Source organism: Macrotis lagotis, chromosome 4 (assembly GCF_037893015.1).
Source record: "Macrotis lagotis isolate mMagLag1 chromosome 4, bilby.v1.9.chrom.fasta, whole genome shotgun sequence".
Taxonomy (NCBI): Eukaryota; Metazoa; Chordata; class Mammalia; order Peramelemorphia; family Peramelidae; genus Macrotis; species Macrotis lagotis.
Window position 1 is genome coordinate 3,531,532 of NC_133661.1, and position 15,112 is coordinate 3,546,643.

Consider the following 15,112-nt stretch of genomic DNA (forward strand, 5'->3'; position numbering starts at 1 on the left):
GCAGGATCCAAATCCCATTTCTGTCAGTATTTGTCTGTTTGACTATGGACAAGTTATTTCTTATCTGTAAAATAAGATTTTTGGCATGGATGGCCTTTTACTTTTCTGCCAGGTTTGTCATTTAGCATATGTATGATAATAAATGTCTCCTTCTTTACTTTCTTCAAGACATAGTAGTTTTTCCCCTATCCATCAACAATTAAAACTCAACATTATCTTTTTATCCATTTTCTGCAGTGGGATGTCCAAATGGCCTTAAACAAGTTGGCAGTCATCCGACCATTGCCATTACATCCACAGCCATGGTCTCTGTGGAGCCTGAAGGGCTTCGGGGACCTTCAGCTTCCACTGTGCAGCCATGCCATTTGCTGACACTGGCACCCATTAAAATCCCACTGCTGACAACCCCCTTCTCAGGTAAGTGTCCAATTTGGCTATGACATGGAAATAAAACCTTACTATGTATGTGTCCCTTGCTATTTCCCACACCTAAGGATAAGCTCTCTGTATGGGCAGGATGCTTTACTCTGAAACACTATTTGGACTTTAGGATTTGTAGATATCAAAGATGGCTTATATATACTATTAAAGCCTTATGATTGAATAAATATGATAGAAATGCTTAGGAGTACACAGTAACAGAGGCTTTGAGGATTAATCAGAGAAAATGATGTTAAGTAAGGCCAATGTCTCAAGCAAAATTAAGAATGAAAGAAAAATAAAAACAGAAAAGAGAATTTGAGACTTTGCTGAAAAAGTCATTCTTTCTATACTCCATGAACATTTTGCCAGTTAAAGTCATTCTCAATCACTAATCTCCCCTATTGCTTATAACTCCACTGGCACATGCATATATGATCCATGTGGTAGATGCCAGAAGAGTTCAACTCAATATGACCAAAGTTGACACCAAAATTTACTCTGTTAACAAATGTCATTCTGGGAACTGTTGTCAAATAGAAGAAAATGGCAGATGGAGGAATTCTGAGCATGAGTGTGAAAAAAAAAGGTGAAAAAGAGGGAGGAGACCAGGATGTATTTCAAAAACTGGGACTTCAAGATTCAGCTTGACATCTTCTTTAAAGAGTAGTTTCAGGAAAAACAAAACAAAACAAAAACTCCCGATTCTTCATTTTTTTAGAATCTTTTTCTAATGTAGTTATTATACCGTTTTTATACTTTATATTTCATTCTTTTTTTTAATTTTTCAGAAAAATACCAAAAAATTATGATAAAATAGTCACTGAAGAAATAAATCAGGAGGGTGAAAATTAGACTAAAACAAGTGATTATTGAAACTAAAATTATATTGGGAGGTGCCAGTATAGTTTAATGAGAGAAATCATGTTTTTCTTTCTCCCCGTTTCTTCTTACTCTCTTCTGGAAGATAGTAATCTATCTAATACACATAAATGTAGTAGATGACCAGATTTAGATTTAATTTTAAAAATACTTTGATTGCAGTGGGGGAGGAAAATAAATCATTTAGCATTCTAGTTATCTTCTATTCCATTTGCTATGTTTCTTTGGTCAGTTGATGAGCTTGCGAGCTTAGCCTTGGGTCGCCAACTAGAGCCTGCTGGTGCTGTTTCCCCGAGTAATGAATGGTCTTGAGAAAGAAGAACTATAATAAAATATACAGATAATCCCTTGTGGAGAACATCATTTATGACCACCTCAGACTCTGGGATATAAACATCCATCTAGCTATACTTATTAAAGATGACATGATTTCCCAAGGAAATAAATCATTGAATGAGCAGAAATTGTTGGACCCGGGCAAGAGGGGTGGGGAATTTTATTTCCTATAACTCTTTTATGGTTTATAAAGTCACGCAATAATTAGGCAACATTCCATGTTTGAATTTTATAAGGGTTCCATAATCCAATTTACCATAATGTGCATTCAGTTAGAAAGATGAACACCAGGGTTATTCATCTGAGTGAGCCCTGGCAGGATGGATTTTCAACAAGACATAAAGGGCAATATTAAAACAGGATCTCCCAGCTTTACTGTTGCAATCATTTGGATTAAGAAGCTTGATTTAATTTGTAAAGGCTGTTCCCTCATATAGGGAGACTTTGAGACTTCCAGGGAAAGGGGGGGAAAGTAATTGAGAAACTAGGAAAAACTCTGATCCTTTAGCCCTTTTGATGCCATCCTTACTGTCTGATATGGACCAAAGAACTGTAGACAAAAGTTTACTGTCCATGCCTTATGGATTCTTCTTTTGCAAAGCTCATCTGATTCCCAAAGAAAAATGTTGGGATTTCATGCAGCCCTATAACAACTTATCCCCCTGTTTCCTCTAGTTTAAGTTAATGAAGAGAGAGAAGGGGAGGTTGAGAGAAAGGGGAGGGAAGCTTGTCTGTGGGGAGAATGGTATTTTGTTTGTGTGTGTGTGTGTGTGTGTGTGTGTGTGTGTGTGTGTGTGTGAGAGAGAGAGAGAGAGAGAGAGAGAAGTCTTTATGTGTACATATATGCTCTTGTTCTTAGTTTTATGATTTTGGTTTCTAAAAGAGAATCCATATTCATAACCATGTGAGCACCAAGATTAAAAGTAGAGGGCATATAACTCTCAGTCAATGCTTACATGGGTGTGATGAAAAAAAATGCCTTCATATTTACAAAAGCTAATGTTACTCTGACATATAAAGATTTTAAAATGCTTTGTATAAGTAGATTTCAAGTGGCATCTGCAAAGGAAAGAACAGACAGATCTAAGGGTTGTCTCTAGTACATCAGTAGGAAATATCAGCTCAACAGTGATCAAACCACTTTCAGTCAGGAATCTCATTAAAGACTCAAGTCAATCATTCAAGGAATTGCTTCATTAAAAATGCATGAGAAGTGAAGAAAGAAAGAGGAGAGGGGAAGAGGTCATTTGTTCAGAATTGAGGCAATCCTTGGGCTGAATAGTCTCATTTTAGTGTAGGAGTTTTGGCAGGGGGTTAGCTTGGCTTTCAGCTGATATTTCACAGTTTAGGGGAACTTGGGCATCAGTGGAGGGATTTAATTATTTATAACTTAAGAGTCTCCAAGAGGTATTTGGGGCATTGGGAGGTGAAAGGTCTTGGTCAGGGCCACACAACTAGAAGCTTAAGAAGACATGGCTTGGATTGTGGTCTTCTGCCCTCCCAGTAATCCTTATTTCCACAGTATCCTAAAGTCTTTCCATTCTGATGATAATGATGCTTGTCCTTCATTCCTGAAGAAGACCATGACATCAGCAGGTGATGCCATGATAAGAACATGAACTGAATCTGATTGGGGTGGGGCTGTGTAAGTCACCAGTCTCACTTTCTTTCCCAGATTCATCTGGATCCAGTAGCCATAAATGAATCAAGAAGATTGGAGATCTCCCTAGATGTGAGACAATCAAGTTATGTGACTTGCCCAGGGTCACATAGGTAGTAAGTGTTAAGTATTTGGGTAGTTAGGTGGAACAGGGGATAGACCACTGCTCTTGGAATCAGGAGGATGGGAATTCAAATCTGGCCTCAGACACTTTACATTCTAAACTTAGGGATAAGACTTCTGATTGACTCATTGGTATAAGGAACTCCTTATTCTCATCACAACAATGGGCAATATCTTCTCAAGCATTTATATTCTTAGAGATTTATCTGGGGAACTGAAAGGTTAAGGGACCTAGCCAAGGTCCCAAATCCACTATTTGTCCCAGACTTCCCTGACTTTGGCATCCCATGTATTCATTAGATAACTGAACTAGATCTTCTGTTTATTAAGTAAGTAAAATGCTATGCTAGGGGGACGGCCAGAATTCTCTGGGAGCAAATTAAAGTAATTTTTTTTTTATCTGTCAGACCTCTAAAAACTGGAATGGGTTCTTGGGCAACTAATTGGCACAATGGATAGAGTGCTGGGCCAGAAGTCAGGACATTCATTCATATTCTTGAGTTGAAATTTGGTCTCAGACACTTACTTAGACCCTAAACAAGTCACTTAACCCTGATTTTCTCAGTTTACTTATCTGTAAAATGATCTGGAGAAGGAAATGGCAAACCACTCCAGTATCTTTGCCAAGAAAAGCACAAATGGGGTCACAAAGTGTCAAACATAATGGGAAAACACCTGAACAACAAAGTAAGCAAGTCACGGCAGCTTCTAGACATAAATTTCCGAGCTTAACTGATTCCCCGGGATAATTTTGTTTCTCAGTGGATGACTTTAAATTATCAATCAAATTTCCTCTTAGTCTGATCATTTTAAAATGATTTTGGTTTCAAATTATAGCATCACCAAATGGCTATTCAATGAGTGAACATTAAATTTGAAACATTGCCACAGGAACATGACAGGTGCTTACACAGAAGTTAAGGTAAAACAATATATCTCTGTGATAACAAATGATGCTGATCTAGTAGTATGAAACAAAGCTGATTCATTCCTTCCTTCAACCCTCACACAGACGAGGGATACAGCTGCTGAAAGCATAGTGATCTCTATTGTGTGGCGTAAGAAAACAGAAGCTCAGAAAGTCAAAGAGACTCTTACCTCATCACACAGCTAGGCCATGAAGTCATTAGAAGGAAAATAAAAGAAAATAAAAATCATGACCACAACAATAATAGTATTTATCTACTGCATTGAGATCTTGACATAGCTAAGTCCATGTGATGTCCATAAAAATTGTATAAGGCGGGGTTAGTTCTAACTTTTACTGTGCAGATGAGTAAAGAGAAGCTCTGAGATGTTAACTATCTCACCCAAAGTCACACAAGCTAATAAGTATTTGAGGTAGAATTCAAACTTAGGTCCAAGAAAAGTCTGTGTTATCTCCTGGTTGCCTGTCCTAGTCATGCCAGAGGCAGGACTACAAGTCTGGCACCCCAACTGCAGACAATTATTATCTCCATATGGGAGGGCATATGTGGATATTTACATGTGTTTCTGTAAGTCAGTGTGATAAGATTCTGCAGTTTCCTCAGGGTGGTTAATCCCTCTCCCTATCTTTAGGTGAAAAGTTGGTGAGCCTTAGTTATGCTGCTATTTGTTACCCAACAACCAATAGGTCCTTTTGCCTTCGTGAAACTTTTGAAGTTGGCACTTGAATTCTGCATGGGAATTTCACTTTTCATTATTTTCAAAGTTTCTCCTCTTGATAGGAGACACAGATCTTCATTTGCATGAATATAGGCAGAGTCACCTTCCTATTACACTGAGACTTTAGAAAGCCTCAATATGGAGGAGTAGCATTTATTCAAATTCATACATGTGCTTACTTCTGCATATATGTTTTGCAATTACAATGTGTTTTGCGAATGTGTAGCTATTATATATTCTTCCAAGATTACTGGCAGTCACACTTCCCTTAAGATTAGAGCCTCTGGCTTTGGCAAGAGCAAGAAAACTGATGTAATGAGTATATTATCATGTTTCTCCCCCCTTTCATCAAACAGCTTTAAATTAATTAGCTCATACATCTCCAATTGATCTGTAGGAAGCTTTCCAAATTGTAAAACTGAATGCAAATGTTGGGAAAGGTAGCTCAAACAGTAAACAACACATATCATACTTAGCCCTCCATTTAAGGAGAAAAGAAGGCTATTGGAAGAGAAAATATAGCTCTTGGTAGGAGGAAAAAAAATCTCTATTTTTAAAACAGCACATTTTTTCAAGGAAGATAAAATGGTCTGTAGTCAAATTTTACTAGTCAATATTTGGATTGCTTATACTTTTCAGAAACCGTGTTGGAATGAAAGAGAAAGCAAAATTAATTCAGCTATGGATGGAGTAACTTATTTAATGCTTTTCTACTCTCTATAAAGCAGATGAGGTGAAGCTTTAAAAAATGCCAAATTCATTTTTATTTCTTCTCCCACAATTCCATAAGCATTTTAGTAAAAAAGGTAAAATCGGTGTGAGCCATCCCGGACGCTCATAGTGTGAATTACTATCAAATACAAATATTAAAAAGGCACCATCTGCCATATAAACCATTTGCCACCTGTTCCTTTGCTTTCAGAATTATTTAATGGTTTAAATTTAACATTTTCTCCTGCCACAGAACAGCTGGGAAGTGACTAAGGCTTTCTCCTATCTGTAAAGTAAGAGCCAAGCAACATGGCATGTAAAAATTCCATCTTTGCCAGGATTCTGCAAGGCAGCTTTCCCTGTGTCTGTCAGCCTGTCTCATTAGCAAAGGCTGCTGATGGTAAAATGAGTTTTATAACAACAATAATCTAGCCATGTGGAGTGGAAATCTTATCTTTCTTGGTTTCCTCCTCCACTGTAATCAAAATTGTCATAATACACATTAAAATTTCAACTGACTATCAAGAGAAAAATTATAATAAAATTATCAACAACCAAAATGCAAGAAAATCAATTAGTTGCAGTGCAAAAGATATATGTGGGTTCCTAAGAGAGGAGTAAAGCCCCAGCTTCAGACAATTATTGAGTTTTTGAAAACTTTTTCTGATATTCAATGCATTCAAACAACAAAGGATCACAGTGGAAGCAATAAAAAATAAAGCACCAAATGAACTTTTGTGAATGACAGTGCCTCTGTAAGTTAACATCTTTGTGAAGACCTAGAGGAGTTGCAATGCATGGACCTAATTAATGTTCCTTAGTCAGACCATAATTAGCTCCTTAAGGCCCTGTCATCAGGAACATCCACAGTTACCTCCAACATCTTTGTGGAGCATCCCTGGGTGCTAATGACCAGGATCCTCAAATCAGAAGAGTTACATGGGAAGGGAACCTTTTCCATCTATCAGTCACAATTCTTAAGTTCTAGTCGTCCTCTGATAGAACAAACAATGCAGTAATATTGGACAGTGCCGAAGGTTTCTTTGATAGCCATGATCTCCCCTGAATTCTGCATATTTAGTAGCAGTTTATTGTCTTCTGTGCAGATGAACAGAGTAGGTTTCTCAGCAATACAGAGATTTTTGTCTTTTGAATGTCATAAAGACCTAATTTCTTGAGATTTTGCCATTAAAATGAGTACTACTGTCACTAGTTACATTAATGGTATTACTCAATACTTTACCTTCTTGTGATTTGTCTATAGGTTTTGTATAGGATAGAGGGGCTTTCTGGTCATGATTTCTTCCTTTCTTAATATATCTAACAACTGAGGATGTAGCTTCTGTCAATATATTTTGGAGTTACCCTGTTTCCCAGAGCTAAGGCTCAGAAAACAGGTTGTAAACTCAGTTTGGTATCACAATAATTCTTAATGCTTTGGATGATATCACCCTCTCAAAAAATGTATTACTTGGACTGTCACCAAGTGTTCACTGAAGGATTTGACTCTCCCTATTTCCCAGGAAAATCAGAGTCAATGGTTCTATCATGTCTCATACATGCTCACAATCCTTGTTCCTTAACCTCTTGTCCCCATCACAGAATTTTGGTTCTGTACCACACAGTGCAATCATGACTCCTAAGACTTGAGACACTCAACTTAAAAACTGTTCTCACACTATCTGTGGGATCCAAAACTCAAGATCTAAAAATGATTATGTCACAATTCAACCCAATATTTATACAACTCTACCTTTCTGCCACAAGATTAACCTTCATTCTTGGGACTGGGGGGGGGGGCGAGGAAAAGAGCTTCCACTTGCAAACATAATTTTCCTTACTTGTCTAACTTCTTCTGGGTGACTCTGGTCACCCACAGATTAGAGACTAGCTCTGGTCCAGATGACATTGCTAGTTGAGCATTGCTCTCAGTGCCCATCACTGCTGGACAGGCCTCTACAGGACATTGATAACAAGGTTACCACAAATCTACCTCATGTTGTTATGTGTTAGAATAACCAATGGCAGACTGAGTGAGATAAGCATTAGGTGGTAACACAATAGACAATTCTAGGTGATGTACTTAGCACTGTCCTTTAGTAACTGTAGTAGCAATGGACTGTCCAATGCAAGTCTTATAAGAGATGTGTTCATTGAAACAATACAAAATAAACAGAAGCATCAGATGATCTGTGAGAAGGACAAGGCGCTAGAGAATTAACAAGAGGAGATGAGCATATTTAAAGGTCATTATAATTTTAGCATGTACAGAGGGATTCAGAACTTAATTCTTTAGCCCATGCCTTGTTTCCCATGATCTTCCAAATTCCTCACAAGCATAAGCAGAAGATGTCCCATTTTTTGACATAGAAGGAAAATTAGAAGATAACTGATTTTCTCAAACCAGAGCACAGGATTTGCTAGGACCAGAGACATGACTTGAATCCAGGACAAAGATTGATAAAATTTAAAAATGGAAAAGGATCCCAGAGATCAGTCAGTCTGAGCTGCTAATTTCTAGGTAAGGACTAAAGAATATTGTGAAGTGGCTCAGGGTACAGGGCTTCTATGTGGCAGATCCAGGATTTTCTCAGTGCCATATGTTTTCTACTATCATGTGCTGTTACTTGGCTCCATAAAATACTACCCCAAAAGCTGTGCATATATTGCTCTGAAAATAGATGTGGTCTCCATGTTTTCCCTAGGACAGTTTCAAGTCAGTAGATAAGTCTTTCCTCTTTCCCTTATCCTCTCCATGTTACATTCATGGTAAGCGCCTATGGTTTCCTCCTTTCCAAAGCTTCATTTCTTCAGTTAAATATCCCTAGTTCCATTGAGAGAGCCCCAGGTGGCCAGTCCTTCATCCTGTCTGACCTCCTCTAGATCCTCTGCAAGAGACATAAAGCATGGAGAATGTATTCTTGTTGAGGTGTGATGAAACCAGTGCTCTTGAGTAGCAATCACCTCCTTATCTGCCACACTCTCTTTTCATTAATTTCAAGACTCTTTTGGCTTCCTTCTTGGCTTCCAGTGTTGACTCACAATGAATTTCCAATCCTTACATCTTGGTGTTTTTTTCCCAGACCAACCCCTGTTATGGGAGGAAAAGTAAGGGAGAAAGGAAATTCCTTCCCATCTAAGACTCATAAACTTCATCTTAAAAAAATCCTGAATTTAATGAATTGTATCATTCCTACTAAATAACATTACATAAAACCAATGCTTCAATTTTTCAAAATTTTTTGGAATCTTGACTCAGCAATTGCATGCACATTTTTAAAAAAATTCTAGCTTACTTATTTTTTCTAATTTTTATATTTTCTTTTTTATGCTTATATTTGGTTATTTATATCTTATATATTTATATGTTAGACTTCTAATTTTTAAAATGCATATTCCATGTATTAATTTTTCTCCTTTTTATGTATTATTAATAATATGTTTATAGATATATAATGTTCCCTTGAGGACTACTTAGTTTCATTCCATAAAATATGATATGTGGTTCAATATTATTTTCTTTCATAAAATTTTTAATTGTTTTCATAATTTATTATTTATCCCATGAATTACTTAGGATTTCAGTTAAAGTATCCATTTGGGCCTATATTCTTTGCATGTATATCTGAACTGATTCTATTTTGTTGAATTGTTATATATTATGGATACATTTATGATTTCTTCATTTATTTATTTGTTTGTAATATAACATTGTCCTAATACAAGGTCAATTTTGCAAAATTTTTTACATGATACTAAGAAATGCATTTATTATTATTTATTTAAGATAACATATATACTTACATGTATATCACTTTTATCTATCTTTCTATCTATCCATCTATCTATGTATCCATCCATCCATCCATCCCTCTAATCTATCTATCTATCTATCTATCTATCTATCTATCTATCTGTCTGTCTGTGTATGTATCTATCTTTTTCTGTTCTTGTTTCTTCACAATTTATTCATTCATATATTTCATTTTTCTTTCTATTAGAGATGTTCAAAAATGGAAAGGTGACAACATATTTATTGCCACTAATGTATTATCATCTATGTTGTTGAAAGCATATTAAATTTTTCTTCAAGAATTTAGCTGATGAATATTTATATTAGTCTGTTTCCGTTTGAACACAATATGATTTCACTATTTATCACTTTTTATATTGCATTAATTTTATTTTCACTTTATCTGAAAGCATGACTGGCATTCTTTTCAGACCAGTTAGATATATAGGAAATTTTATTCCAGTCCATCATTTTTAACTATGTATGTTTGGAGTTTTTAGTTATATTTCTTATAAACAATAGATTATGGGATTTTGTTTTCTCATCCAGTGCAACTTTGCTTTCCCCATCTCACTGGATTGTTTAATTCATTTAAAGTATTAGTTAACTTTAATATATTTAAAGTATTAGTTAACTTAATTTCCTCAATTAGCCTTTATCTTTTTCTCTATAATTTTAGGATTTATCTTTCAGTTATTTTACTAAATCTGTTTTAGCTATTCATTATTCCCTATTTCCTTTGACTCTTTTTTCTTTCCTATATTATTTCTCTCCCCCGTCTAATCTTTTCCTTTATTTCAATGGATTTGCTTTAGTTCTTTGTTTTTCTTTATTGCTTTAATATATTTTTCCAGTTTTCTTCTCCTTTTCAATTCTATTCAATTCAATTCCTAGCCTCCCATTCAATTTATTTGGTCTTGGTGGTTGGAGTTTTTCTTGTTACTGCTGCTGTTTAATTACTTTGCTTTTTTGCTAAAAAACATATTTTTTTTCATTAATTCTTGATGTTTCTCTTCCCTTATATTTTTCTTTAATTTGTTTGATGATTATATATTTTTTCTTCTTCTTAATCCATAGATCATCCATGAAATGAAAATGGTAAAAGCATTTGCTTAGAATTCCCTTTTCTAAAGAGTTTCAATGTCACTGATAGATCTTGTTCTCTTCTGCCCCATTACTACATTTTTTTGTGCTCCCTTCTTAGAATCATTAGTTCTTGCCAGGAACAATGGTAGGAATTCTTCTGTCTCTGAGAGAACAGTTTGTTATTACTCCTTGCCCTCTCCATCATCACTTATTTTCCATTTGTGATGAATCCCATAGCTAATCTTGTGTCCTCCTTCTCTTCTGGATTTCCTTAGCCTGTGGGATTCCAATTCTTCTCCTGGGGCAAGAGGAGATATCTTCACTAGACCCAAATTGCTTTGGAGGAGGCTCTTTGCAATGTCTCTATTTACCTTTACAAAATTTATCTATCTTCTGGAAGAGATAAATATATTGTTAGCCTTTGACTTCTTTTTACTTTTTTTTAAAAACTGTTATCATCATAGGATCCCTTCCCATCAGTCAACCCAAATTCCTACCCTTGCCACCTCACATCTCCACTCTCCTCCCTCCCCTACCCTCCTTTCCCTCCTCTCTCCTCCCCTCCCCTCTGCCCCTTGCCATGTCCTATAATCATTATGCATCATAGTTTCTTAATTTTGTGTTTGTCTTATTTTAGGTAATTTGGAATGTTTTTATATGGATATTAAAAGTTTCTATCCTATTTTAAAAGGTTTTCACTTTTTGATATTACTTATATATTAATGAATGACCAATAATCTATTGCATTTCTATTACATAAGATGTGAACATATATGTGCATATATATGTGTACTTGTGTTTATGTATATGAATGTATATATGGATGTGTTCTAACTTTTATAAGAGATGTAGGAAAGCAAGTATCTCCTCCATTCAACATTTTTCTTCTTATAGAACCGTTGAGTCAGTGCAAACACTAATATTTTATACATTTGAATTTGCCTATTTTTCTTCATTTCTCCTACCTACTACCCATCTCAAATAAATTTTTTCTCTGACCTGAGATTTAAAAGGGTTCACTCCACTCCTGTTCTACTTTAGTTCTTTTATGGCACTTATTAAATGATATTTTATATGTAAAGTTCTTGTCTTTTTCAAATTTATTAGTTCCTATAGTGTAAGATGCTAGGATAATTTAAGTTGGTGCCAAAGCCCTTTCCAGTTCTCTAAGCTCTTTTAAAATATGAAGTTCCAACATTTCTTAAATAAAATTCACTTTTGAATTCATGTGTTGGACATTATTTTGATTTCTATTAAATTGATGAGAATATGTTCTCTGAATGTTGCCATCTATTGAGATCATTTTGGACATTGCCCTTCTCATATGATAAAATACATTCTCATATATAACACATCTGTAAATGTGTTAAAAATAGCAAATATGCCTCCACTCAAGTGACTGTAAGCCAAGTTCAGTATTACTTTTGTACTAAGTGTATGACTTGATACAAAATGCTTCCCCTCTTCTGAGTCTCAGTTTGCTTCTCTGTAAAAAATGAGTGATTGTCTAGATCTCTAAGGTCCATGGAAGTTCTAACCCATCTGATTCCATAATAATGAAATTAGGCTAGTTTGCCAAAATTCCTGTTGCTTTATAATATTTTTTAGGACTTCAGTGTTTAAGGTGCAGAGAATGTGTTCTAATGTTATTAACAGAGTAAATTATAGACTTAAGAAAAAAAGCTAAAGTTATTATGAAATACATTTTCCTCATGAAGGTGCTTCTTAATGTTCTTAAACTGTGCTTACATTGATTTACTGAAGCCACAGCTCCGTGTCCCTGTGTACGGATTCACAGATGGCAGTATTCAGCTAGAGAAATGGCGAGTCTCAGTGGCCAATGCTGAGACTGTTAGTATGATCAGTTACATCTCATTTGCTTTTTATTGGGGAGTAAATGGTAATGTTCTTAGGCTGCTCAACACAAAAGAGACTTAAAATATATAAGCAGAAAAGTACCATTGGTGTTGTAGCATTCAGGACTGTTCAAGTGAACACAATAGAGCTAATGATGGTGGAATTGGTATTGTGGGCAAAGATAATATGCTGGGATCTTAGTCTTGCACTTTGAAGGCTCTAATGTATAAAGATTGGTTCTATAGCAGCCTAGGCAAGCATGAGGATTCTATGTAGATGAATCTGAAAAACCACCACGGTTCAAATGAAGGATTGGAGGCAAGTTGTAGATATGATCTCTATTAATGTAGCATTTTCTGTGATGATCCTTAGAAGGAACCCTGGATTCTTTTTTTATTAAGAAAATTATTTTAATCTATGAAGTAAAATAAGTATTTCCATTCCATACTACAATAAGAAAGGTGATTGCACATGAAATTGCAAATCTACTATGCACAACTTTCCATTCCTTATAAATATACATGTAAATTTCTTTTTTCTTCCTTCTCACCCAAGAAATGACTACTCTTAGATACAAAAGCACAAATATATAAATATATGTGTACATATGTATATATGTACATATTTATACATTTTCCATTTATCTTTATCTGAAAACAAATAGCATGTTTCTTCATATATTCTTTATAGTTCAAATGTATTTATAATGGTCAAAATAATTCATTCATTCAAAGTCATTCTGAAAATAGTTGTTACTGTATACTGTGTTCTCTTGGTTGTGCTTATTTTGCTCTTCATTATTCGGAGTCTTTCCATATTTTTCTAAAACCATTGAGCTTATCATTTCTTATAGCACACATTTGTTCAGCCACTGGATTCTTGGAGTTCCAAAGTCATGCGGGTCATGGCAGACACAACAACGTTGGAGTTGTTTAATTGTAGGTATGAGAACAATGTGCTCTGTGCCGCCCAATCTAGATGAATACTAGAAGTTGTTTTCAACTAGTTCAGTAAGGATAACAATCTTCAGCAAAAAATGTGAATTAAGCAGAAAACAAGTCCCAAGGTGTGTGATTTCAGATAGCGCGCTGCTAGTCAGCTGGCCTCCCAGTGAAAAGTAACATGCCTTTTGGCTATAGTTATATATGAAATAGTTAAGCATATAGAACAGCTCTCAAATAACCCAATTCAATTTGATACCTTGGACTTATTATTTGGAAAGAACTGGACTGGCTTTTGAGGCCAGAAAATTAAAAAAAAGGAAGCAACTTTATCAAGGGGCTTAAACTTTTCTAGTAAGATATAGCATGTACAATGAGAAATAAAGGCAGTGTTTAGTAAATGACTGCAAGTGGATTATTGTTCTAGTGACTGGATGTATCAATATAAAACCTTGAAAAGATGGTGGCATCTGGGCAATTGTTTTGAAGGAAATCAAAGTTTCTACAAAAGCCAGATGATTGTTTAAATAAATTTACTTGTCCTAGAGAAATGCAATAAAATTAGCAAAGGATTAGTTAGAAATGGAAAATAGATAATAGCAGAATTCATCTGAAGTCTAAAAAGAAAAAAACATTTTCAGGGAAAATAAAATAAATGTGAAAAGGAAGGAGGTAGCAGTAACATATCTTAAATTACTGTATAAAGCAGCAATCATTAAAATTATTTTATTAAAGAATACATAAAATGGAAAAATTGAACAGGAGAATAGAGTAGAACACTCCATAACAAAAAAAAAATTAAGCAAAATAGGTATATCCATGCGTTATCTTTGGAACCATCATCAGGCAATTGGGAAAAGAGTGTGGAGCTCTGTTTCCAGATTTACTACATATGCTCTTTAACTCATCAGAACCTCTACTGTACCTAAAATCCAAAGAGAAAAAAGCCTTGCATTCATATTAATATTTATAGTGATTATTTGTTTTATCTTTTTTGTTTTGTTTTTGTGTGGTAGCAAATATCTAGAAACTAAAATCAAATTGGGAATGGTTAAACAAATTGAGGCATATAAATATGTTATAATTCTATTAATCTGAAAGAAATGATGGAAGAGATAGTGTTAGAGAATTCCAAGAAAACTTGTACTATCTGAGGCAGAGTGAAAAAGTGAACAGGAGAACAATTTATATTATAACAATAGTATTATAAATATTCATGATTTTGAAAGACTTAAGAATTCTTTTTAATGAGGTGATCAACCTTGATTTCAGAGGACCAATAATTAATACTACCTATAATCTCACAGAGAAGTAATAGATTTAATATGAACACAAGACAGGTATTTTTTAAACATGGAAAATATGGGAATTAATTTTGTTTGATTATGCATATTTTCTTCTTTTTCTTTCTTTTTTTAGCCAGAAAGGAAAAAAAATTGCTCGGTTCCAAAATAGAATTTAATTACAAATTAAATAAAAGAAGAATAACTATATGTGTGGGCATATATACAGCAACAAAGCCATGGAGTCACATATGGACAAATGATAATAGATGAGTTTGATAAAAAGGGATAGCATTTTGTGAGTAATGTGAAGTAATACTGGGTAGGCCAGACACGGCTTTAAATCCTAGTTTAAGTGATTTTATTTTGCATA

At 34.8% G+C, this 15,112-nt stretch overlaps 1 protein-coding gene across 1 annotated transcript in view; it reads left to right on the forward strand.

Moving 5' to 3' along the window:
• TCERG1L (transcription elongation regulator 1 like) overlaps positions 1 to 15,112 on the forward strand; it is a 303,390-nt gene that overhangs the window by 52,304 nt on the left and 235,974 nt on the right. The window contains exon 4 of the mRNA XM_074236291.1: positions 238 to 417. Within this exon, the coding sequence (XP_074092392.1) occupies positions 238 to 417 (180 nt within the window). The remainder of the gene's footprint in view (positions 1 to 237; positions 418 to 15,112) is intronic.